Source organism: Anticarsia gemmatalis, chromosome Z, assembly GCF_050436995.1.
Source record: "Anticarsia gemmatalis isolate Benzon Research Colony breed Stoneville strain chromosome Z, ilAntGemm2 primary, whole genome shotgun sequence".
Taxonomy (NCBI): Eukaryota; Metazoa; Arthropoda; class Insecta; order Lepidoptera; family Erebidae; genus Anticarsia; species Anticarsia gemmatalis.
In genome coordinates, this window is record NC_134776.1 from 11,565,107 (window position 1) to 11,593,082 (window position 27,976).

The 27,976-nt window shown below is 37.5% G+C and overlaps 1 protein-coding gene across 2 annotated transcripts; it reads right to left on the reverse strand.

The window, feature by feature from the left end:
* Nucleotides 1–882: 882 nt before the first annotated feature.
* On the reverse strand, nucleotides 883–22,390 carry Sugb (Sugar baby transporter). 2 transcript variants are annotated; one of them, XM_076134686.1, is made up of 14 exons: nucleotides 22,172–22,390; nucleotides 21,654–21,730; nucleotides 20,498–20,636; nucleotides 14,384–14,612; nucleotides 13,735–13,909; nucleotides 12,803–13,020; nucleotides 12,095–12,320; nucleotides 10,292–10,386; nucleotides 8,692–8,848; nucleotides 7,967–8,151; nucleotides 7,438–7,687; nucleotides 6,719–6,930; nucleotides 6,436–6,628; nucleotides 883–4,038 (listed from the first exon to the last, which is right to left on the reverse strand). In XM_076134686.1, the coding sequence occupies exons 2-14, from the start codon at nucleotides 21,721–21,723 to the stop codon at nucleotides 3,959–3,961; spliced, it is 2,229 nt and encodes a 742-aa protein (XP_075990801.1). In that variant the 5' UTR covers nucleotides 21,724–21,730; nucleotides 22,172–22,390; the 3' UTR covers nucleotides 883–3,958. The 2 variants fall into 2 exon arrangements, with proteins under 2 accessions (XP_075990801.1, XP_075990803.1); XM_076134688.1 differs by lacking the exon at nucleotides 20,498–20,636 and having other exon boundaries at nucleotides 22,172–22,388.
* Nucleotides 22,391–27,976: the final 5,586 nt, after the last annotated feature.

Consider the following 27,976-nt stretch of genomic DNA (forward strand, 5'->3'; position numbering starts at 1 on the left):
ACCGCGATCACAGTGCGGTAGATATAGTCTGGATCCAAGAGTAGACTACGTGATTAAGTTCTTCATGAACTTTTGACTTATAATTTAAAATATTTGAATCTTATGAGATTCTTGTGAGGTTTGAAGATTTTTTCTCTGGTTGGAGCCGCGACGATCAAATATGTAGGTACCTACCTTCATATTTGGGTAATGCCACATCTTCTGCAGACGCAATTATTGTTAGTGCGTCAAGACTCGTAAGTAACGAAATTTTGAAACGAATGGAAGATTAAGAAGATATCTAGAATTTACATCATACGTTCCTAACGGGGGAACCAGCCCTTAGTGGGCGTATAAGTATTTTTGCGCGGGGCGGCGACTAAAAAGACAAATAATGGAAAACTTTATTATAGGTAGATAGGTAGGCTTTCTTACACCTATAAAAAAGATTTTAGCCTAGCTCTCATCATTAAGACGATCCATAGCCACTACCTTGCTGCTACACTGATGGTGCGTGGGCACCCCATTGTGCGTGAAAGCGTTTATGATTGCACTAAGTAAGCATGGTTTGGGCGCGTAGAGTTCAGGAGAAAGTATTGACGCCCGTCTACTACTGTCCTCACATTAGTGATAACGACAGTACCTATAGCTATCGCTGATACGAATTTACTGTACCTACTCAATTCGTGGATATAACTACCTACCTCACGGTAAGACACATAACACTTGGCCGTGACTTGAGTGAACTGACGCATAGGTACTGAAACTTTACTGTCTGTCTGTAGACACCTTAAACTTTTAATCTGCCAAAACAACTCGCGCAGATCATAGATGCAAAGACAGGATAATTTCAAGCAATGGTGCTGTCTGTATCGCCAATAGCGATAGAGCATTCGGACACTCAGGACAAAATAAAAACAGTTATCCTTTTTCACAATAGTTTATTGTTGACCCAAGTTAACCACATGATTCTCTAAATAAATTAAAGATTAGACACATAATACAATGATGAGCTGTTGATAGGAAAATAAAAATAAGTACATAGATCAAAATGTACCAAGATAAGGAAAACTTGCATACAATTTTTTTTATATCAGTCCTCCAAGATCAGAAGATTGCTTTACCCAATATCTATCTACCCACCTCTATAGTACACCTTTTTCATTCGTGCTCCTATCCAATTTTATAAACTAAGTGCTGTGAACTAAAAATCAAATACTTACTATAACTACTGTCTTTTAATGAAATACTAATACATTGAATGTATAAAAAGGTACATTTAAAAGGTATACTCCCAGTTGTCCCCTTTAACACTGTCTCCCGGGGTGACAACTGGGAATAAAAGCAGGAAGAAAATTCCCAGTTGTCACCCCGGGATGATATACTTAATTAAAATTTTAGTACCTAATAAGATGATAAAATGTCGAATGTCGACACATAGCGTGCTTATGCTTAACACGTGAACAATTGCTTCAAATTGCTTGGTCCCCTTGTTATCAATTAATAACGTTCTACTAGAGACCTTTACCTACTGTGAAGCTTGAAGTAGGTACATTCTGTACCTAATAGGTATTTATTATATGTAAGTACCGAGTTTTTGTCGGTTTGGTTAGGAAGCTTTCTCCCGTTCCGATTGAAAATACAGAAATCATATTTAAATGGGAAATATTACAGACACAATGAAATGTTCTGCCATAGCACCCTTTCAGACATGTTTGAAAAAAACCGCCAAATAGCGTTTCATCTGATATACAACCTTTAATGATTTGCTTCATTCAAATAATGAAGTACCTATTGAGTTTACAACCGCACAAGACTTAGTTAGTTTTAAGTTTCATTGAGATGTTAATAAGGACGGACTTAAACAACTGATTCGGGCAATAATAATATAATTAAAAAGTCTTGGCAGTATATTTGACTTAAGTCTATCGAGCACTTTGTTGGAGATATCCATCAGCAAAGGGCTACCAAAAATAGGGAAATGCGACAGAGGCGTAACTATCGCCGTATCAATTATACGGTTCCCGAGAACCGGGGGCCTTCAGGATACGGGGGCCCTAATGTCCGTGGGCAAAATATAATATACGATGCCTCTATGGCAAGTTACGCCATACAAATGCAGTAAATTTTAACAGACAACTTTCTGCCCATACACTTCAGTCTAATTGGTTAAGAATTCACTTTCTCAAAAAATAACTGACAATAAAAAGCAGGGTCTATGCTGTTCCATTTTTAATAACCCTAATATCGAATTAAAAGGTAAATACTTCATGATTTGTGCGTGGTTCTTTTGTAGGAAATCTAATCTTATTTAAATGCACTAGTACGCTTGCTGACAACTTATGTGACTTAAGTCGAATTTATTTTGGTTACCGCTTTTATTGAAAGATACAAAACTAAAAACAGTCAGTTTGTCTTTATCGTTTTGTTTCCGCTACTCTGAATAGAATAAAGGTCATCATGACTTGAATCTAATCTCACAATAGATCTTCAAGTCACTATATCAATGAATCAACGGCCTTGAAGCCGAGTATCTACAATAGCTGCCTGAAAATAAATCTATACTTAGCAACAATGTAACTTACAATCTAATAAAATAAATACTAGGTATAATAACAGAAAACAGGAACTAAAGAGTGCAACTCTATAATGTATAGAGTATAGAACTAGATACCCAATCACCCCTCTATTGATATAAAGCAGGTCTAATATTAAGTACAACATTATATGTTTTAAGTAAGAAAGTAGAGGTGACACATTCAAACTATAGCAGGCCCGTAACATTTAATGTATAATAGGATACAGGAATTAGCGCGCACACGCATTACGCACTTCGCACTCGCCGTGGTCGCAGGCTAACTGACCACGGCGAGTGCAATTTGCGGCGAAACGTTAGGCATTTTAAGGTAAAATGCGTGTTGGCGTTAATTTCCGTACTCTATTATAGGTACATATAGCAGGTTCAATATCGACCAACAACACAAGTGCCAAGCTTAATTATTTATAAGCTATATTACACTTAAATAATCGTAAGAGAATACCTGCACCTATGTAATAACAAAAATATATTACAAGTCACCTATTGACAGATACAAAATAAACATTTTTGGCAATGTCTTCCTAAATCTATAAATACAATGTGCGACTTATTTCAGCACGACATAAAATTCTAGTAACAAAAAAACGAAATAAAAATATAAGTACGAAAGTAAAATTGTTACAAATCTCATTTAACACCTGGTACCCAAAACACAAATTAAATCAGTGAGTAAAAAAGTACCACCGTTGCTCATAGCTATGTCTTTGACTTCCGCACGGCGAATTACTAAGCAGGTATCTTATTGTGTAAATAAACCATTTCAATATAAAAGAAAAAAAAAACAAAAAAAAGCCGCTCTATAAACTATTTCAAATCTATCTAATCACAGACATCATATAACAAAAAAAAAAAACAAAATAACAAGTTATTGCGAGCACAACATATCGAGCACTTTTAAGTATAATACCTAATGTTATAATTATAGTAAGTAAACTAACCACAGATACGGTCTAAGTAGCACAGATATCGAATTGATACTGTCCGTAGTGCCTATGAACACAAGAATCAGAACGTTTATCTTATAGGCAGTATAGTAAGGCAGGTCTTAGCTGCTGATTGCAAAATTCAGACTTAAGACGTTTTACATTAGACAGCATAGTAATATTAATAATTTTCAAACAGTAAATTTGCGTAAAATATTGTTTAAAAAATATTTGTCAAGTCTTCCGACCAATTTTAGTCTTAGTAGTTCTTATCTTATTCATACATCGAAAGACACTTTTTCCACGGACATAGGCAATGCAAAAGAACTACTCCTTCAATGCTCACAAACTTTCTTCGCTTCATTCACACTTATACATTTAATTTCTGCTGAAAGTTACCGATAGTATCTGTCATACCACTTACAGGAAAGTATTTTACTTATATTTATCTCACATATCACGATTTTCTATCGCTCATGTCTTCCAGCATATACACCATGTCGTTTGGTTGTTCGTAGCGGATGACTGACGAATAACCTGTTAACAATAACACATGGTACATTAAATACATTTATTACATTTACGATAAATATAAACGAAAACACATTAATGAAGTATCTCGTGGACCGTTTAAGGTTTTCACAGAAGCTATATCGTCAAATATGATAGCTTGAACAATGGCATGAACTATTATACTTTAAGCCAAATGGCGACACTATGGTAGTATCTAATAAGTATCTTGACATATAGGTAAAATAAAAGATTTATTTACAAAAGGTAGGTAGCAAATTGATACTCAATCAACACATATACGACACAGTTTTGTTTTTAATAGGCAATAAAATGTAGCGTATTATACAGTTTTAAAGGAATTATGCCATTGTATCAGGTCTCCGGTAAAGCTCCGGTGGATAAACACAGAATCCGTTCAAAGTTTATAGGGTACTGTGTAAACATAAACATATAAGGGGACGTACAATGTCAGACATCATAATACATGACATAAACAGGACTATGTAATACTAATAGCCATAAGTATTCAAAATAATTAGGAATTTACTTGCTTCCATCGCTATTGAGAACAAATGCCTTAATTGTAGAAACTCCAAGATCGATGAAACTCGCTCCTATACATCCAGAACACGATCACGAAGCATCAACGACTGACGCCATACAAATCGACAATCACAACCAAGTAACCGAATTCAAAAGATAAAAAATACGTTTGTTTCAAAGAAAAACGTAGATGTGTATCAACACACCAAAATTTCAAATAAGAAAACTATCTCTCAAATCCGCAACAGCCAGGGGTATTCGTAAATAAACACAAATTATGCTCAAAGTTAAATGTTTATATTTATAATAATAAAACCTCCATCAGATGGAGTATAAAAATACAAAATGACAATTGAATGCACTAAAACTATTGCTTATACTATTAAAGAGTAATCCGTATTCTAATACGTATAATATAATGGCGTGTCCGCAGGCTGGTGGACAAGTACAAATGCCAACAACTCATAATCAAGGAATTGTATGGGTTTGGAAATAATAAAAATCATTTAACCTATGTTCATGACTGACGGTAAGTACAACATCTTTTACGTTCAGTTTAATCAGTCGGAAGAACTAATAAGCCCGAAATCCAGCTTTAATGGAGTCAGCTATCAATTAATAGCTTAACTAACTTTAATACGACTTTTCCTGAAGCAGTAAACGTTTGTAAATGTAAAGATTACGGCCAGACAATAAGAAAAGAAAGCCTGAATAACATGACGAGATCCCTGTATTTTGTCCATACATATGAATACATGTTTGGACTGATCTCACTCATTCAGAAACATTAAGCAAGAAGCCACAAGCTTGTAGAGAATTGACGACACAGAAAGATCTAAGTACAATGGAAGATTTCACTGATACAAAACAATCGGTAGGCGACAGAAAGAAGTCTCAGATGAAATCATAAGTAAACAAGCCATAACGCCTCTTCTACTAAAACTACCCTTGAACCGAACTAACATAAATTCAGCAAATGCAATAATATAAATAAAAACAACATAAAAAAGAACCTTTTTAAGGTAAAGATAACGCAGTCACAACGTGAATAAAATAAACAATATGGCACAAACAAGACTGAGTCAAGTCAATATAAATATCATACTACTACGAATGTTGTACAAGTAATCTCATAAGTCCATTAAAAAGAATGGACAGTAAGCACATTCCAAATAAAATTATTGCGAGTTGTTTCGATATATTCGATTTGATTAGGGATATACTATAAAAACTATACATAAAATAATCACAAGAAATGGCATAAACTTAATTTTAAAATACTGCAAGTAAAGAAGCACCCTTTATAAACTAAAATTCGAAGGTCTTTTTTTAAAAAGTATCCGATAAACACAGCCAATAATATTTGCTAAGATTTTTCATAGATCGACACATTAGAAATGAAGACCATAAGTACAATAATCGAATTGGTCTTACAGTATTTCATTAATATTCACGAGCACCTCTTATATATTAAAGAAAAATATAAATATATTACGTAAAAAAAGTATTATATTTCTACCCATCACCAAAATATATGAATATAATAATTACGTTATTGCTTGCTATCGACAGCAGTTCTTGATCAATTTATTAAAAATACATTTGCCTAAATTCTACATAATACTGAGTATTATTATAATAATCAATATTGCCATTCGTTCATATAATTACTAATAATGGAAAACAACTTTCGATTAGTTTGTACAATTACAAAAATATCAAATTCATTAATTATTATAAAAACATGTGATGTTTGCTGTCAAAAGACAGAACTAACAAGTAAAGTGTTGTAAATAATATATAATTAAGTATATTACGATTGTTCGTCAGGTTTCTGTTCAATTTCAATGGTTTTGGGTTCATCAGTTTTATGTTTACCTGACGGTACTCCCGCTTGGGCGATTCTATCCTTAAGCAAGAAGAATACGAGCCAATTGAAGACACAGCAAATTAGGGCTCCGATACCGAATATCCTGAAAGTAATCCAGCCTTCGTATATGCCGTATAATCGACCGCCTACAAAACTGCCAAGTGCAGTACCGACTCCCTCAAACACTGCGCCGACCAAACCCTGAAAGAACATAAGTAATATTCAATACATCAAGTCTTAAAAACTTCATAAAAAAATCCCACAGCAAAAGTTATCTTTACTATTCTATACCTGTACAGTAGTCTCAGTGCCTGGTGGTGAAACAATACTGGCGTATGACGTCATCGTTGGGTAGAACATGCCAAATGTGATGCCTTGAAACAGTTCTATCGGTAGCACCCACCACGCGTTAGTCAGGTACGAATACAGTATGAATCTAATACCGAAAGCCAGCAGTACCAGACTCATCATGTTGATATGACCCACTCTTTTAAGGATGTGACCTGTAATAGAAGTGCTATAATTAAAATGTATTCATAGCAAAAAAAATTAAGTTGTATGAGTTTTATACATTGCAAAATAAAATAACATCGGCCAAGTGCGAGTTGGACTAACTAACACGGCAAAAAGAAATAAGTACAATTTTCAAGTGTTTGTTGTTATGGCGGTAATATTGATAGATATTATACATCATCTACTAAAAATTTAATCGTCTTACTGTCATGTTCATGATATATAGCCTGATGACACACAGACATAATAGCAAAGTCTCAGTAATAGGGTCCGTTTTTACCTTTTGGGGATGGGACTCCATTACGATACACAACCTATAGTCAAGTCATAGGATATTTGATTTAATTATGTAAATATAATAGAGATTGGTTGTATTTGAGTCGATATTAATAAAGCCCTGCAAAAAGCTTACAGTCTATAAACCTTGCATCTTCTTATAGCAGTAATACTTACTTTTTACATATTAGACTCTAAAATACATTAACAATAGCACTTACCAGATACAAACAGAAAAGGTATCTCTCCACCAAACGTCTGTATCGCACTGACCAATCCTTGGAGAGTTTTGTTATAATTTGTTTCCTCACAGCCAGCTATGTCTTCTAGGAGCCAGAAGAGGAATTGCCATACGAGTCCAGTACACATACCAACGGCTATGGTCCATAGCAAGAAAATCACTGTTGGTAGTGAAGATAACAGAGTGCCGACGTCAGCCAAAATGTTTATTGACATCTTCGTAGAGTCAGTCTGTAAATAGTAAAACATATAACTTGAAGTCATTTAAATAAATATTTTAAAATGTTTTCTTTTCAGTAAATTCATACCAATATCGATAACTGGTAACTGCTTATAGCAGATCCTGATTTTATGCGGTAAAAGGGTCGAAACCACCTCAAAAGTATAATTTTCACATGGTAAAGCGTGTGGGATTGCAACGCCATTCTCATAAGGCTCCCTAACTAAACCATACTTCTGGTTCCACCACTTTCAATAGTAATATAAACAGAATTTTAACGAATATCTTACCTTTAAGTAACACGAAACGGCGACATCTCCAAGCATAAAAATGCACATAAGTACGAAAGCAATCGTATAGTCTTTGAAGGCACCGTCGCTAAATAAGTCTATAAGTACGCCAGTCAACAATGAGAATATACCCCATCCTAATGAGCCCCATAATCTCTGCTTACCGTAGTCAGATACTTTGGCACCTGAAATGTAAAATAGTAATTTAATATTACGGCGATTAATAGCAAAGGCCTGACTGATAGAATATTGACCGTTATTCATCTTTTTTTTATTTTTAAAAGACAACTCCCGCACTAAGAATTGCTGATGTGTCGCGGTGACTTTTACAAACATACAAACAACGGACACAATGTAATACCCGAAACAATTATTGGTGAATCGCACAAATAATTGTTCCGTGTGGGAATCGAGCTCACGACCTCCCGGCACAATGGTAGCGGCGTGGCGACGTAAGCCACTGCGCCACGGAGGCATCATCGGCGCAGGAGTAACTTTGTGATCAAGTGGCTGTACTTTACTCATGTACCTACACTCTCTATTCTCTCACTTTTAGAACCCGACAAGTCGATAGAAGTAATTCAGGTGTATAACCATAAGATGTTAAGTCTAGTTTCAGTCTAACTGAGAATTTATCTCAACATATTCTTAGGAAAACATTTAGACCTGCGGTTACTCCAACTCCAAACTTGCTCCACAGAGGTAATAAGTGATATTCTACGTACCTAATAGATTGAAACAAATAGCATCAGCAAAAGTAACCACTACAGCCTGTCCGACCCAGCTCGTGATCATCAAAAGGAAGAATGTCCAGAAGTGAGGAGTATACTCCTTACTAGTGTCCTTTCTACTATCCGTAGCCGCTTCTATCAACTCGTTAACCTGAAAACAATACATTTTTAAATTAGCTTTTGAATACTACAAATTTAAAATTGTAATAAAAGAAATCATGTTGAAATGTTGTTATTTCTGTTGCGTATTCGTCATGCTACCTCGTTTGTTTTTATAATACGGCACGAGATGCTACTGTGAAATACGAACCCGCAATCTGAAGACCTATTTGCTAATTTATATTAAAGGCCTTTACTAAAAAAAATAACGTCATTAGTTCTTAATTCCATTAGTTCTATTCTAAGTATAAATTTATGTATAGATTGAGATACCTTGTTTAATAAATATTATGTAGTTTTTAACGGTATACGAGCGTATACGTAAAAAACTAAGGAGGTGTACGCTAGAGTACGTGTTGTGTACGTGCGAATGTAGAGTTCACAGATTTTTAATTGTAGTTATTTTCTTGCATAAATAAAAAATAGAGTATACAAAAAAGAGCAAATACAAACAATACAAAATACAAAACAATACAATACATTTTTATTGTTGAGATTATTTTCAACAAAAAACAAGGTGAAAGTAGGTAGTTTATTTAACATTAAATGATTGAGTTCCTTTATAATTTAATGTTAAATAAACTACCTACATTTACGATCAGGAGAATAGCGACTGATGTTACTACGCGCTACGTATTTTGTTTGTTTAGGCCAGTACATAGCCATAATAACAAACAGAACTAATTATACCTTATCGCGCGGCATTAAATCGCAATTTACTTCGGAGGCGCGCTATTAGGTATTCGAAAAGGCGTCAATGGAAATACGCTTCAAGATAAAATAGAAGGAAAAATGTGACTACCTTGGCATGAATGTGGTTTGAAGAGCAGTGCACGTTATGACTACTGATCACGATATGTTGGGTTCGATATCCGGGCCTCTATGTAATGCTTATTCCGAATTTCTGATGGAATATTGTCTGAAATGTATGCCTAGTAAACAGCGAATAGTCTCCTATTAGGCCTAGCAAAGTAAGTAAATAAGTCAATAGCGAAATTTTATTCCAATTTATAGAAACTTGCTTATATCTTCAGGTATGACAGACGTGATGTTGAAATTAACCTAATTAGGAGATTAATGAGTGTAGAGTGTATAATCAGGTAAAAAAGTCGCGCGTCACGCCGCGCCAGCGTCAGGAGACTGAGACAAATGAAACCGCGACCATGACTTCAGACAATGTATATGAACCGTAGCGCGATTTTGTACAGTCGATACTGTCGAGTATCGAAAGTTTGACATTTAGTATAAGTAGTTATAAGTACCGCCAAAATATTTCCTATGACGCCCGTCAGAGGCGCTGATCAGATTTTCATATAAAATTTCTGAATGACAAGCCGGTTGTCGGTAATCGATTGTTACGGTCTCGTGTTTGCAAACCGCCGCCTTACGCCGGTATATTTTTAATTGTATGTCATTTCATTGGCTTAATACTTACCATAGCATTATCACAGGTAATACTGCAGCTTGATTGGAACGTTTCAGTTTTAACTCTATACGTATCCGAAGCACAGCCTGGCTGGTGAATCGTCACTGTAAGAAGATTAATAAAAATGTTAACAAGTGAAGATGTTTGTCATCTCTAAAAGTATAGAATACCACTGGATGGGTTTTTGTCGTTGTAATCTGTTAGTAATAGTTATCAATCAATATAAAACTCTTCCTTTACTGAGTGTATGACTGATGGACAACGCTTATCTGAAACTATTGAGCGCAGAACGTTGGAGGATGAAGGTTCCTTAGGAAGTGTAGAGGAGCGCTAAGAGATGATTTTTGGAAAAATGGGTTATATCGACGCGGATAAAGCCGCAGGTGGATGGCTAGTAAAAAAAAATGTTTTACCCTTACGCAATCATAAAAAAGGAGGAGTCATTTTTTCTGCCATCAAACTCTAGAAAAAAAAACAAAGACCTTGCCTAATTTTCTACCATCTAGCTCTAAACAAATCCACAATACCTTGCGTAAAATAGGCTCTATTTTCGTGCAAGTAACGAAAAGATTACGCGACATCATCTAACATCGGCTAAGTCTCTGTCAAAAATATAAAAAGGAAGCAGATAGCGTAAGTTAAGATTGCACCATAAACGTAATGATGAAGTTAAACTCAAGGTCGCTACCGAATATGACTCAACGTATTTATCTGCGGGTTTTCTCAAAAATACCTAACATTTGTAAGACTTTATTTACAGTCTGAGAAACATGTCTATGTACATATTTATATATCAAACGATATAAATTAACGTTTTCCTTATTACCGCAGTGTTAGGACTAAGATAAAATGACATAATACAAGGATAAGCTTGTTCATGTTCCGCGAATGGGTCGGATTGAAATCACGTAATAATCTCAAAACGAAGCAGTCAGTTGTTTAGAGAATGATTTGTAAATACTCTAACATTTTAAAGCAGATGTGGGAATGACGCACATTACGACCACAAAGATTACACTGTATAAAAATCAATTAAATCTTAAGCGCTCAAAAATAAAATTGTATATAATATTTATTATTCCATGTTGATAATTCGGGACTAAAGAAGCTGATAACCCATAATAAATGCGATTCATTTCGAATTAATTGAAAGACCACATATTGAATTATGTATATTGATTTGTAAATGTAAGATTGGCAACATATAACTTGCATGTTTGGCGCAGCCAATAATCGTAGCGCAGCGTGTGGCGGGTTCAATTCCTACCCGGGACCAATATTTGTGTGATGAGCACGATTATTTTTTCTAAGCCTGGTTGTAAATCCATACTAATATTATAAATGCGAAAGTAACTCTGTCTGTCTGTCTGTCTGTCTGCTACTCAATCACGCCTAAACTACTGAACCAATTTGCATGAAATTTGGTATGGAGATATTTTGATACCCGAGAAAGGACATAGGTGTGTGAGTTGTCCAAAAATATTTATATTCAGATTATTAGTTATTTATATGCAGAGATTAAGATCGTAGTGCAATTTAGTGAATTAGCGAAAGTTTACTCAATTATTATGGTCAATTTATAGTACAAAACTGCAAGCGTTTTCTAGCGAAAACATGAAAATATCAAAAAAGATTCCGCTAAAACATACAGCTTTAGGTACTGAGAAATGTTGCGTACTGTCGTGTCGGCTGTTTGGCTCAAGTGACAGAACAACGGTAATAACGATCTGATCTAAGTAGGCCAAATAAATCATAAGCATAATTGTGCAGTATTTAAATAGTAATCCATAGATTATTTTAATAGGTTCTTACCACCGCCATTGCCGTCAGGTACTTCGACGTGACCTAATCGCATGTAAACGCAGCTACCTTCAGCAATCGTTTTAGAGAGCGGTATAACACCAGTGAAAGACAAATGGTCTGGGAATTCTTCCCCAGCCTTCGTCTTCGGCTGGCAGTAGCTAGCTTCGTCTGCCTTCCACCAATCACATATCTCCATCAATCGCCACGGAGCGTTGACGTCGAGGTCACATGAAGCCTGTATAGAAAATATTATTCTTATTGATAACGTTTACCTTATAATATTTGTTTGGGATTTCCCCGGTTTTGTATTGGGGTTACATTCAATGATGTTAAGGTGCGGGCGAATATATGAACAACCGGTTTTCAGAGAGGATAATCCTTTAGATATGGATAACAGCTAACTTAAGTAAGTTGATTTTTCTGGCCCTAGGTTAGTGCAATGAAAACGATTTTTTTTAAGAAAGAAATTTTGCTAATGCGTTGGTATTGGGTAATAGTTAAAATCAGGAAAGTGAAGGTTAATACAAGTTCGTTGCAGGATAACGGCTAAAAATGGAAACGGGAAAAATTCAAATATTATAACACCGACACGGAACTAATTAACATAAAAAATTGAGGATAATGTACTAATAGAAAACTATTTTCATTAATGAATTCTATTTAAGTAAATATTTTCTTTTCCATATTATTTATGTATTCAATAAATAGATTGTTTACCTCACAACTGCTACTGTTTGTATCTTTAGCTACATCTAGAAACTGGTCTGTGTGGTTTGGACATAACTTGTAACTCAATTGTTTATCAATGCATGTCATGTTGAGTTTTTGATCGGCTATAGCAGCCGCCAGCTTGGAGTTATTGCACTTTACCGCACAAGGTTCGTTCACGTCCACAAAACCGGAGCCAAGGCGACAATGTTGACTGTACTTCGCACCTGAAAACGTCATGAATGCCGTCACCAAAAGCACGTGTTTCCAGAAATGTATAAAATCATTCGCTTTAGATAAACAGTGTAGCAACGCTATAGAAGAGTGGATAAAACAACAGAAATCGCGTGAGCAATAAATTGATTAGGTAAAATAAAAAGGTACAATAAATTCTCTTTGTTTTATTCGCTCAGCTATTATTTTACAGCCGTTATTAGCTGATTAGATCCTTACTTCCGTGCAATTCGAATTAGATTATAGCTCTCAAATAGGATTGTATGAAAATATTTAAAGTACTTTACAGAGGAGTACAAGAGAATTAGCTATAAGGATTTGATAAAACTAGAACGATGTACAGTCATCGTCAAAAATATGTACACGCCGTCACATTTTCATCAATGATAATTGTATCGTAACAAGTGAATTTAACTTCAAAGTATAATTTTGCAATTACTTCGTTTTGCTTCTTAACCAATAGCAATAATCCTATAATATTGTCACACAAAAAGCATGATTGAAAATGGGACGGTGTATACATATTTTTGACGTTGACTGTACTACAAGCTCAGCATTAGCATGTTTAATACTTTGTAAATTAAATACTTTACTGTACCTCTTCAATAGTGAAGTGGGGCTTAATATAAGAGTAATTAAAGAAACAGCTACAATAGAAGCAAATGATAAGTAAGACTTGTCCGGTATAACTTAAGGGATTTGCTCACCATCCATAACTACGCTATCGGCAGCCATGTATACGCAGTTATCGCTTTTAACAGTAATGTTACTGAGGTTTGTTGAGTATCTTATGTTGTCAGTGTTGCTGTAGCAGTACTGTGGTATGTTCCAGTGTAGACATACCGTCTGCCACATTTTAGGTGATGTCATATCACAGGTCATCTGCCAAAGAAAATTATATCAGTATTTCTAGGTATATCTACTTAGTAATTTACAATCATCTAGAATAAGTCTCTCACTCGAAGTAACTATTGAGAGCACAAAATGAAGCCTGTTAATTTGATTAAAATTATATTTCAGGGTCAAAATAAATTCCTATTTTCATACAACATGAAAACTGCGCAACAAGATAGGAGTGAGTATTTCTATGGTGATTGAAGAAAACAAAATACCTAGATACGTATTGGTAAAGCTTAATGAAAGGAACTATGAGATTATTATATTTATACATTTGATATCACTTTATCTATTGGGATGGTCTATCAGTACATTGTATCATAGAATTTGACAGGTGAAAGAATTAGATAACAACATCGATATATCTGTAATTACTGAATTCGAAATGTCCTTGGAAGTGGTATCTATCGAAATGTTTAACATGATGACCGATATAGATAACATGCTTTTTACACTTACCTGACAATTTGTAGTAGCATTTACACCCTCATTACTTAATATATCAACTTTACATTTATTTTTCTCAACATCACCCTCTGTCTTATAACAACTTTGTAGAACCGTAAACCCATCATCACAGTCCAACTCAACAGTCATACTTCTTCTCTGTGGTACTGCATAGATACCCCAAAAACTGAGTATAGTCAATATTTGGAATAGTATAAAAATTACTTTTTGTTTCTTATATCTGTATAGGAAAGAGAAGAAAAATTATGTTTAAGCTAAATAAAATAAGTTTTGAGGTACATTTTACAACTATATAAATATTCCTAATAACATTAAATTTGGGAGTATTATCCCACTATGCGTCGTTCATGCCCTATATGCATGATGGAGCGCCAACATTTCGAAGACACACATAGCAATAATCAATAATTGGGCGGGGGAATGGTCAAGCATTACCACAATGCTTGATGATTCTCCTACTCCCGACATCTGTCCGATGCCGGGTCTAGCAAATGGTTTAGGGAGTAGCGCAAGTCGCAAAGATCCCCTAAACAAGGCCAGTGGACTATCCTTCCCGAGGTTGCTGCCCGTTATTGGCCAATTACCCTCTGTAATTGGCACAACAAAAACCTCTGGCCGGTACTCTATATCCAAACCTTTTCCTTTCCCACTTATCCCTAAACCAATCCCGCATAGCCGAACCGTGGCGGCGCATTATCCACTCAGGCACACAGAGCCTTGGGGCACCAAATACCCCCAAAAAATTGTACCACACTTACCTTGGGCGGGTAGTGTGAGTTCTTCTTCTTTTCTCCCCTCTTCTTCTGGCATCCTATGCCAATCTCGCCCAAACAAAAACCTTCAAACTATAATGAACGCACAGTCGCATAGAAAATTACCCCAGGAGGGTACCACTGATAGTGGAGAATCCCTCACCGAGCCTAGCTCGGTCCGTCCCACGTATTCTGGGGGGGACAAACTGTGCCCAAAACCAGGCGGAAGCCTGGACCTCTCTGGCCTCGCCGAGGCCATCTCCTCGTCACCCGAAAAGGGAATAAAGACTACTTCGCAGTGGACGGTAGCCGCTCATAAGCGACCTTGCAAAAGGGAACCTACCGCCCCTGCAAAATCCAAACAAAGGCTGAAGGAACTACCGGAACGCCGTCGCCCCAACAGGCGCGCGAGAAGGGAACACCTTCAGCCCAAAAACGCAACACAAGCCGAGACGGCAACCGCAGCAGCGGCAACGCAGCGCGACCCTCAGCCCTCCACCTCAGGAGAGCCTAAAACGGCACCACCAGCACCACCACCACCACCACCACCCAGCAAGTCGAGTAAGAGACGGACACCGAGAGGAACTCGTGGTCGGCGGAACGCTGCGACGGCTCCCACTGCACCTGAAAAGGAGCAGTCTGGGACTGGGGATGGTCCGGACGAGCGCGCTTCTTCGAAGCGGTCTCGTCTGGACGATACTCAGTCTCCCAGAGGGGAAGCCAAACGCGCGAAAACCGACGCGAAACCGAAGCGGGCGATGAGCTACGCGGATGCGAACAAATCGCATCTGCGAGTAGCGATTATCACCGTCCCGCCTAGGGACCTCTCGCAAAGCCAGGCAGATCAGCTGAGGGAAGCTATCGATGATAGCATCCTGCAAGCTGTACTGGCTCCGCCGTCTCCGAGTGTACATGCTCCATCTTTCCGCGGCCGCCCTTTCCTTCTGGACGGGGCTTTAGCGATGTGGTGTGAGGACACAAATGCTCTCGACTGGCTGGGCAAAGAATTAGGGAACATTGCGTCACCAGTCCCCGGAACCACTCTGACTGTTATAAAGCAGTCAGAAATGAAAAAGAAGCTGAAGGCTGGGCTTCTCATCCACACCCGCATCACCGAAGCTGCTACACTGCAGAGAGTCCTTTGTGCCCAGAACCCCTGGTACAAAGTAGACTCTTGGCAGTGTTACGACATGACGGTGGATGACAAACCACAAGAGGTGAACTCCAAGGAGAAGATAGTGCATCTTATCCTTGGAATTCCTGAGGACCAGAAGCAAGCCATCCTGGACCGTGATCGCCGAGTAGCGCACATGTCTGGGAGTGGCTACATCAGGTTCTTCACCTCGGAGGAACAAGCCACGAGCAGCAGCAGACCAACGGCGACGGAGGAGTCAACGGAGGGGGCCGCATCCGGTCCCGAGCCGTCCACCTCTGCTCCCCAACAGGGTTCGAGCGAGATGGAGACAGACCCGCCGCAGCAGAACAAGGGGACTACCAGTGACGAAGATGACGTCCTGCGTAGCCCGTAGTCCCCTAAACATAAATGTCATACAAACCAACCTCCAGCACAAACAAATAGCGGCGGCCACTCTACGCAGAGCACTGGAGGTTAACAACAAGACCGTCGCCCTGATCCAGGAGCCGTGGATCAGAAACAACAAAATCTGCGGTCTAAGCAATATCTGCGGTAAGTTACTGGTAAAACCCTCAGTCGACAAACCGAGAACCTGCATTTTCATGCCCAACACCATAACAACCACGCTACTAAACCAATTCTGTTCTAGAGACCTCACTGCAGTGACAATCCACACAGAAAATAACACAACCCTAGTCTTAGCCTCAGTGTACATGCCGAGCGACGGCGAAACTCCAACAAGAGAACTGGCCGAACTTGTACAACACTGCGAAACACAAGACTGGGAGCTGATCATCGCTGCAGACTGTAATGCACACCATCCTCTGTGGGGAAGTAAGGATACCAACAAAAGAGGTGAGTCATTAGCCGAATACCTATTTCAAACAAACCTAAACATTATAAATAGGGGCACTGAACCCACTTTTGTAAGCTCAAGGTATCAAACCATTATAGACATCACCTTGGCAACACACGCGGCTGCAAATCTGATTGCGGGCTGGCACGTATCAAACGAGCCATCACTGGCAGACCACCGCCGCGTGTGCTTTCAAATTCAACACAAGCAAAAAGACCCTGACCTATATCGCAACCCCCGAAAAACAGATATATCAAGGTACACAAACTTACTTACTAAAGCACTAAGTGACGGACCAGTAACTGACGTCACTCTCAGTACTAATAATATAGATTTAAACGTAGCACTTTTAACCAAAAGCATGCTGAATAGCTATCATTCCGCATGCCCCACTTCAATATCCAAAGACCCCGGGAAAAGTTCATGGTGGGGGCCGGAACTTGAACGCCTACGTAAGGGTCTCAGGACACTTTTTAACCATGCAAAAAACACCAGAACTACTGAGGCCTGGGACAAATACAAAATTGCACAAAAACACTATAAGAAGCGCATCAGATTTCGAAGAACGGAATCTTGGCACAACTTCTGTAGCAACATAGACTCGACAAACCAAGCCGCAAGAATAAAGAAAATACTTTCCAAAGGGAACCCGAATCTTCTGGGCACTCTTAAGAAAGCAGACGGCACCTACACAAATAACGACAAAGAAACGTGTGAAATACTGCTGGAAACACATTTTCCAGGCTGTCTGATGACATCAGGCCTTGACTGGTCAGACGAGCACCACAACACACCAACAACCCTAGACTGGGAAATCGCCAACAAAATAGTAACCGCGGATAGGATGGCATGGGCCATAAAAAGCTTCCAGCCATTCAAATCAGCGGGGCTAGACATGATTTTCCCGGCGCTACTACAATGGCAAAAAGACGAGACGATAAAACACCTATTACCAATCTACAGAGCCTGTATAGCTTTCAAATACATACCCAAATTGTGGAGAGAAGCAAAGGTAGTTTTCCTCCCCAAACCAGGTAAGGAGGACTACACTCATGCCAAAGCTTTCAGGCCAATCAGTCTTACATCATTCCTTTTAAAAACACTGGAAAGACTTGTAGACATATACCTAAGGGATGGAGTACTAAAGAACAACCCACTACATCCCCAACAACATGCGTATAGAAAAGGCAAATCAACAGAGTCGGCACTGCACAAGGTTGTGCACAAAATAGAATCGGCCTTTACAAACAAAGCCTCAACACTAGCCTCCTTCATAGACATAGAAGGAGCCTTTGACAAAACCATGCACAACAGCATTAAACATGCCCTACAAAGACTTAAAGTAGAACCAGTCCTAACTGGATGGATCACTGAACTAGTCAGCAAAAGGGCGGTACAGATAGTGGCAAACACCACAATAAGAGCAAAAGTGGTCAGAGGATGCCCCCAGGGAGGCGTCCTTTCACCGCTTCTATGGAACATAGTAGTTGATAGCCTCCTAACTAGTCTAAACAAAAAAGGGTACACTACTATTGGATATGCAGATGACCTAGCAATACTGATAAATGGGACAGCTGAAAACGTACTATGCAAAATAATGCGCTCAGCTTTTCAGATTATAGAAAACTGGTGTGAAGAACACCAACTATCAGTAAACCCCAAAAAAACAGAACTTATCCTTTTCACCAACAAAAGGAAGTTACCGGACCTCGAACTACCAAAACTATTTAACACCAAACTCACCCTGTCAACTCAAGTGAAATATCTGGGCATGGTTCTTGACAACAAGTTGAATTGGGCGAGTCATATTGAAGCAAAAACTAGGAAGGCCTGCATAGCGTTCGGCCAGTGTAGAAGAATGGTTGGTAACAAATGGGGTCTCAACCCAAACATAACACTCTGGCTATACACATCAGTTATCAGACCTTCTATCACCTACGGAGCAGTTGTATGGTGGCCCAGAACACAACTGACAACGGTAAAAACAAAACTCCAGAGCACACAACGCCTAGCATGTGTAGCCACCACTGGATGCATGAAAACCACTCCATCAAATGCACTTGAGTACCTCCTAAACCTCAGGCCCTTAGATTTGGTTATACAGGAGGAGGCACAAGCGGCTGCCTTAAGACTAAAAGCAAACGGGCTATGGCAGCAGAACCCAGAAACAACACACACCAAAATTCTGCAATGTATCTTGAAGGAAATACCACTTCTCGATGCACCTACAGATAAAACGCCATGTCACCACGTTTTTGACAGAAGATACAATATCCAACTCAAAGAGGAATCTAAAGATGACTCTGGCATCAACGAAGTTAGGATATACACTGACGGATCCAAAACCGCATTTGGTACAGGAGCCGGCGTCTTCTCGAACGATCTAAATATCAAAATATCAGCCACCCTAGACAAACTAAATACAATCTTCCAAGCAGAATGTATAGGAATCACTAAGGCAGCACAAGCAGTCGCAGCCAGAGATGTCAGAGACTTTAAAATAAAAATTGTCTCGGACAGTGCATCCATGCTACAAGCCTTACAAAATAACGTTATAACATCTGCCCTTGTTCTGGAATGCCATAATGCGCTCCAGGCTATTGCACGTACGAACACAGTTACCCTGCAATGGATCAAAGGGCACAGCAATTCAATGGGAAACGATGCAGCTGATGAACTAGCTAAAAGGGGATCAAATGGAACAGTACTTGGACCGGAACCACTACTGCCTATCCCCCAAGCACAAATTAAATCTTGGCTGAACAGAAACACCGAAGCGAAACACCTAAAAGAATGGAACAACAGCAAAGGTTGCAGGCAAACTAAGGCTGCAGTTCCGGTGGCACCTAAGAATCTTGCCCGCAACCTTATCAGTCTAAAAAGGGACAAAATACGCAAGGTAATAGGAATCCTAACCGGCCATTGTCCCCTAAACAAACATCTATGTACAATAGGCGTGACGGACAGCCCTCTGTGCAGAGGATGCATGGAGGCAGAGGAAACACCACAACATGTACTAGTGGAATGCAACAGCGTGGCGGACCAACGAGCGCGAACAAAAATATTGACACCAACACTCCAGGAAGCCTGCAGCAACTTGAAAAAGCTACTGAAGTTCTGGGAAGAACTAGGATGGCTGGAGTGAGGGCGAATCAACGCAACAATGAGAGAGGGTAGATACACGCACAAAGGCCCATTTAAGAGGCTAAGTGCGGAAAAAGCCCAGGAAACCTAACCTAACCTAACCTATAGCAATAATCAGAGAAGTTAGCCATCTATTGTATATCATAAATGTGGATTAAGATAACTTGATAACAGATAAAAACACCAATAAAACAGATTAACCTGTTGTAAGAACATACCTGTCAGCAATTACACCAAATAGAGGTTTAGCTATGAGGCCAAATAATGGTAGAACTGTGTATATTAGGCCCACTGTTGCTGATGAAAATCCTGCTTGCCGTGCATATGTTGATAGGTAGGGGACTAGTGGTGCAGTACCTTTAAATAATACTTTAAATTACTATCACTGTTTTAATTAATCTGTAAGTCTCGAATTAATAATAATAATGATAATGTCCTCCTGCCCAATTTTTGAGTATGGCAGTAAGTTTCATCGAAAACAGCCTACTACCATGGACTTTGTTTATAGTGGCTAGGTGTGTACACATTACATAGGTACACTCTCAATTCTCTTACTCTCTTTTCCCAGTGGGAAATCTAAACAGACACAACCAGTCAGTGGTCAGGCACATAAACAACGGCTCTGAGGCATGAAAAATCTGTACTATAGTCCAGTTCAGGGGTTTGGGGACTCAAAATGCATAAGAAAGACATCCATTACTACATCAAAGTGAACTCAACAACTAGGTACTAATCAATATGCCCTGAATGAAATTCACAGCTAGGAATTGCTTTAATTATTCATTACAGAACAAGCAATACAAATTAGTTTGAATTTAAATTCACTAACATATCTTGAAACATTAGATACAACATCTTTATCTGAAAACATTCCTGAGATTTGCATTGCAAGCAAATATTATATGGATCACATATGCTAACCACCTGGCTGGATATCATATTATAGAAAGAATTTATAATGTACAGCTTGAGTCTACCTTCTACTCTAAGTAATGCCAAGCAAGGAATTTCTCACGGATCAGATTTCTTACATAGGAAATGCTTAGTTGCATTCTTGAACTGTATGTAATGTACTGTATGAAAGTGAGATAATATTTTGATGTACTTCTAGTCTGCAAACAAGTATCTGTTTGCTTATTTTATTATGTGTGTAGGTGTAAATGAATACATCAATAATATTCAAGTGACATTCAAGAACATATCAATGTTTCAATTCAGCCTATAAAAATATTAGTAGTATTACAACTATGGTTTAACATTGATATTGGGATTGTAAGGCATGAGGTAGGATTACATTGACAGAATCTTTTTTAAGTAGTTAAAAAAGTTTAAGATTAATGAGTGGGTTTCTTCCTATAAAAAGTTTTAACTTACCAGCATTAAAGAAGAAAAAATGCCCTTTAATAGGCAACAAGTCTTTATTCACTTTCATTTTAGGAAACATTTGGAAGCTGAAACAAAATAATGAAACAATTGAATCATTGTACATGAGTTAATAACCTTCATAATATTACATGTGTGAGAAAAACTTAGTGAACCAACTAATTATTTTTTATGCATATACGCAATGCAAATAAGATTTGAATTAGTGTTTTAAATATTTTTTTTAGAAATGGTTTAATGTACCTAAGTAAAAAGTTTAGTTGATAAGTAAGTACATAAGTACATTTATGTAATTTACCTCATCTTAGCTACATTTATGATTATATAAAGACGAATGATATTGTGAAACTTAATAACAACTAACAACCTTCTAATGAGTTGTAGAACAACATTTTTTTAATACAAAACTATGTAGTGAAGTATAGTCAGCAAAAATAAACAACGAAACAAGTTAATTTTTGAACAACAATACTCGACCACATGACACAAAAACTAAGCAAAAAACTTACTTGATTATTTAATATCAGTTTAACTCAATTCCGGTGTAAATACAGTGACTTTCACTGATGTAATGGTAAATAATAAACATTTAATAAAAGAGTTGTCTGTAACAACTAATGTTGATCTTACGACCTCATTTAAAATATTTTTCATGTAAGTTTTATAAACACAACCGCTCTACGAATTCATCTGATAGGAATGAAATGAATGAATCAAGAAGCGGCAAGGACTAGTACGAAGTTTTATGCAACTTGACTTTATTTGAGTTCTAATAACACGTGCCGTAACTCGCAAGTAACGGAACGGAATCTGACGTATAACTTGATGACATTGACAGTTACTGTCAATGTGTCACTGTTGATCACAGGTAAAAAAAATACAGTTCATTTTACGCATTATAATTTATTTGTTCACCGCTGGTTTAAGCAAATTTTAAATAAAATAAATTTAATTAGAAAATGTGCACATAAACAAAATAATTAATTCATTGATAATATAGATCTAGCGTTTTAAGTTTTCCGATATTTCGTAAAGTTCTGTTTAAGGTGCTATAGAAGAGATGGCGATAAGATTAAAAATTCATAATTTTGCCGTCTTCGCGCGTCTATGCGCGTCATACATATTGGTGGGTGTATTTCATTAAAGGTTGCCCATGAGCTAGCGTGACAAAAACGAATGTTCGTACCATCCAAGTTGCCGAAATGAAGATGCGGAGGTGGATGTACGACGTGACCAGGCTCGACAATATCCATAACGAGTACCGACGGCAGAGTAAGCTTAGGTAGGTATATGACCATGTCAAGAGGAGGCCAGCATACTGGGTACTTAGGAAAGAAGGCACTATAGCTTTCTCTCCGCGGTCGGTAGGACGACCCAAAACTAGGTAGGAAACAGTAGTGCAAAAAGACATGAGTGAGTGTGAGGTTTCTGAAGACGATGTCCAGGATAGAGCGAAGTGAAAAAGAGAGATCAGGAAGGCTGACCCCACTACCATAGCATAGACGAAAAGGAGACCTTCTACAAGAGTGAGAACTTGAGATACTGAGGTCCATAGACTAATAGGTACCTACATTTATACGACAACAAGCAGTTATGAATCCATGAAAATATGACATGTGTTATGTGTTACATGGTGTAGTGATGTGTACAAAAAACTCAATTGAATAAATAAACTACCGCTAAATGTACTCAGAAACTGGGGGTAAATAATTCAGGGTTATATGATTATGAGAGGAAACACAGCATATCTCAGCATACGATAATAAAAACAGTAGGTATTTCACATTCGTGGCTACCAGCTCCACAGGAATGAATCGTTTACTTTATGAACACTTTCGGTACAAATGCAATTTTTGATAATCTTTATGACAATTTTATAAAATCTAATGTGTCCTTGTTAGATTGCATTTGGCAATCGTTTTTGAATTTGAAATGTAGAATGTATGCCATTACATTTTTAACTATGTAGGTACATCCTAAGGAAATTCACGCTTCCGGTGTTTCCGGCAAAAAAGATTTCTGGTTCTTGTTTTGTTTAATTGCCCTATTTAATTATTACCTTAGTGCATTTTTTATTTTGCTTTATTTAAATAATCAAAACAAAACAACGTTCCAAATATGCTGCAGTTCCCCTTATTGTTAATAAGCGTACCTAAAAAATGTGGAAAAATAAATTAAAATGCATTTAAAATAGATGAATAAAAGTAGGTATTACCTAATTAATTATCATTCATGCATCTAGAATGGACGTCCCAGGCTTTGTCATCCGCACTATCATCCTGCAATTTAATCTTAATATAAGTCGGTCAGTAGTTTAGCAAAAGTGAACCTTATACAGACTAATTACATTCGCATTCAAAACACGAATAGCTACAATCCTATATGCAGAGAATAAATTATTATTGCCTAGTTGCCTACAACACGTAAGTATCTACAAAGAGCGAATACCACGCAATCAATTTCGTTTGACGATCAAATCGTTTGTAAGTCGTGTATGTGTCAATTATGTGTCAATGCAATATCAAATTCGTTTGCCATCTCATTTGAACTTCAAAGCCACTGTAGAGTGAACGCTAACGCGCGCCCAATTTTATGAAAGAGAACAATGTCGGAAAATTTTATAAAATTGTTTTTATTTACTAACTCTCGCTTTTCAGATTTTCACTCGTTGCACTTATTTTACTTTCACTAGGCACTCAAAATATTTTCAGCGTATTGTTTCACGGTCAAGTATTTACAATTGTTAACTATTTTTTTAGAAAAAAAAAATATTTTTTTACGTTGGCTGAAATTGAGAATTGGGAACATGGAACAACAGCCACTTGTTTTTTACAAAGACGTTAACTTTGATGAAGGCCGATTTGAGAACTCCCGAAAAGATGAGCTGTTTTATTAGACTGAAGTATGACAAGAAAAATATTAAAATATATTTGTGTCATCTTAGATACTTAGGTAAACATAAGTAGTTATTTCAGGGCTGGTTATGCTTTTGTTCGTAAGGTCAGGCATCCGTGATTCCAGATAATTTTAAGTGATGGATTAGTTTTGTAAAATCGATGACTTTTGCCGGAATATCTTAAAGATCGTACATTGAAAGACACCGGCAGAGTTCACCTTATGCCCCTTCACAAGCAATGGTAAGGAATTGACGTAATCAAAATAATTAGGTCACAGACAGGTGAGACTGCCGTAATGATAACAATACACCTACGTGACCATCTGTGCCTACACCATTGAAAAAAAAACAATAATTATTATGGCCGAGTCTATATGATATGTTTATTTGTCTTACAGGTCGCCGCAGGACTCGAGGGGGTACAGGGCTTGTTGATGGAGATTATCGTCTAAACATGGCTAATATTGGCTAATACTTACCAAATATCTGACTAAAGGTTAGGCGTAGGCGTAACATAAAACATAAGTATCAATTAAAGGCTTTGTTATTTGTTACACGCATTAGGAATTGTAAGCACATTACAATAATTAGGTTTATGAAAAGCCGCATCTTTCGTTACTTATTTGAAAAGATACGCACATTTCCAATCTCTACACTTGCGTAAAAATTACATGACTGAGGAAATCAATACAAAAATCAATCATTGTATTTTTAACACCAATGATACAATATAAGCAAATACATTACAGTACAGTACAGTACAGGCAAGCGTCATGTGCTACGCCATTTACTCTGTTCAACTTACGGTTTCTAAAAGGAAAGAGGTTTTGGTCGAACAGTTCACGAAACCTCGAGTGTCCGAGGCACGTGGTGTTAGCCTGTACCTACTTATGATTTTTTTGTTCTGTCTGATTTCTTCTTCTCTTCCTGACTATTGGGCTTATAGAGTCGGTATGTTGGTGCTTTTCTTTGTAACTGAAGAGACAAAAATTTAGGTCTTACCGCTAACGCCTACTCTACGTGGATACGCAGATTTAATTGATATTCTCCCATCGTATGACTATGTGAGACAGACGGCTTACAATAAAAATATTGAAACGCGAGATACTTACGTTACGAACGTAAATACCGTAGAGTTCCACATTACTTCACAGTAAAATTTTCTTGTGATATTTGAGCTTTGTAAAGAACGTTACATTGGGTTAACTTAATTTTTTGAAACATACCTACGAGTGTGTTACAGACATTTTTCAACGTTAAGTATAATAATGTGAAGCATTTTTCAGCACTAAGAATGCCTTTACTTCTTTATCGAAGTGACCTCATCTCGTTTAAAAATTACGGAATCATTTCATCTACCCGCTGATCCTATAAATTCTATGAGGAAATCGAATCTACAAGGCAGTAATCGCAATCGCGTTTACAGGAATGGCCGGTGGCCTGGTGCTGTATAGCTTCCCTTTCTGTTCGCTTTCAGTTCATTATATTACGACCCTTAATAAGTGCTTTTATGTCAAAATTAGAGCCTCGTAAGGGACTCTCTTTAATATATTGTACATATATTATTACCTGACCCAGTCACAAGTACTTTAGCAGGAACGTTTCCGTACATAAGACGTACTTACATACATAAAATCACGTTAAACTCATAGAGATAGGCAAAGCCTAAAGAAAAAGACATGCTACGTGCAACACAATACAATACAATTGTGATTCTATGACCATTTTTTCGCAATTAAACTTTAGAACAAATTAAGATCGCAAATTACAATTAGCGCCGAATTAACTATGTTTTGTCTAAGCTGGGAACCAAACGTTTGGCGCCCGTAGGGGTAATACGAGAAGGTGACAACTGGCGTAGTTACATCGCTATGGCCCGGTATTCGTAGACAGCGTTTAAGATCCCAGTCGAGAGAGTCGACCTGAAAATATTTTCAGGAATACACTGATTTTACAGCTGCACTGAAAGAGGTGGATTGTTACATTTCGGACGTATCATTACGAATTTATTTTTTTCAGTAAAGAATAATGCCAATATTATTGAAACTATGGTAAACCTGCATTAAATAGGATACTTATACAAATATATTAAAAAAAACGAATATAGGATGGGAAGCGCACTTCACGTCGTACTTCTCCTCCACATCGCTGTGAACGTTCCCAAAATGCTGGCAGAATTGCCACGTTATGTGGCAGTGAAATAATTTTTGGGCCAAGTAAATGCCTGCATTCTGGTCATTGGAACTGTCGACCAGTTGGGATTTTTTGTATAGAGTAAGTGGGAGCTCAGGCCGCACGGTCCCAGCGCCTCGACCCAAAACGACTCAAAGGCACCAACAAGAGTTACAACGACAATTACTTTTATCCAACATTGACAACCGACAAATTGACCCAAAAGTGACATTTTAAGGTTCTTCATTCTTAGGGACGGTTAGAGCTGGTAGACGGTATCAATCATCCTCCATAACGGGAGCTAGAAAACTTAGATTCTCTATTTTATCGCCGTTGCTTTAGTTAGTAGCCATTGTTAAAAGTACTTTACCTAAAAATAAACGAAAGTTAACAAATAAATTGACCTACATTTTTAAACAGTTCGGCATTTTCCTCTATTGCACACAAATATTTTTTCCGATTTCCATTAAAACCACTTCACCTATTACATAAGTGAAACTAAAAACGAATCCCGCAAAAACGAGAGCGCTGCTAAGTACTGTTCGGAAACCAGGGAATTATGGGATACTAGTCTTTCCTGTGGCTTTGTCTGTGATAATGCTTATTTGTCAATAAATGCAGCATGAATCCCTTACAAAAGATAAATGCAACACATTTTATGAAGTACCTAAGTAATAAAGTACATTAACCATAGGATGGGTTCTCTAACATAATTATCACAGCACTGATTACAAAATATTCAATTATAACTCATAACTTTTTTGATTTTTCAAACATTCATACTGCCGGTACCTATTCTATGGCTGGTCACAAGCACCGCTCTACTCCCGGCATGACAGAGGCTTTCATGTTAGGGCTTACACCTATATCGTCTAAAGGCAGGTATGGAAAACTCATGACCTGTAGCTCGATTCTCTACTTCTATCGACTACCGACAACCGACCTGTCATCGAGAAATTTTGTTTGAAAATCTCATCCTCTAGCGGGTGCTGTAGGAAATATTTTGGCAGTACATTCTAAATGTCAAAATTTCGATACTCGTCAGTACCGACTGTACAGAATCGCGCTACTGTTGAAATATTTTATACATTAATAATTTTATTCATTTTCAAATTTTAATAAAGTATTCCTCAGAATGCAGGTTTAACCTTTGTCGCAAATGCAAATAAGATACCCACGTCATTTTAAAAACTACAACAAAGCATTTATCGTTGATAAAGCCTTTGGTAACACGTTAATATTCAAA

Coding starts and splice junctions, on each gene's coding strand:
- Sugb (XM_076134686.1), bottom strand. CDS start 21,723: ATGTTTCCTAAAATGAAAGTGAATAAAGACTTGTTGCCTATTAAAGGG. Junction 8,849..10,291: donor TTACCTGTGATAATGCTATG/GTAAGTATTAAG, acceptor TATTGTTTTCAG/GTTAACGAGTTGATAGAAGC. Junction 7,688..7,966: donor CCGTTTCGTGTTACTTAAAG/GTAAGATATTCG, acceptor TACTATTTACAG/ACTGACTCTACGAAGATGTC.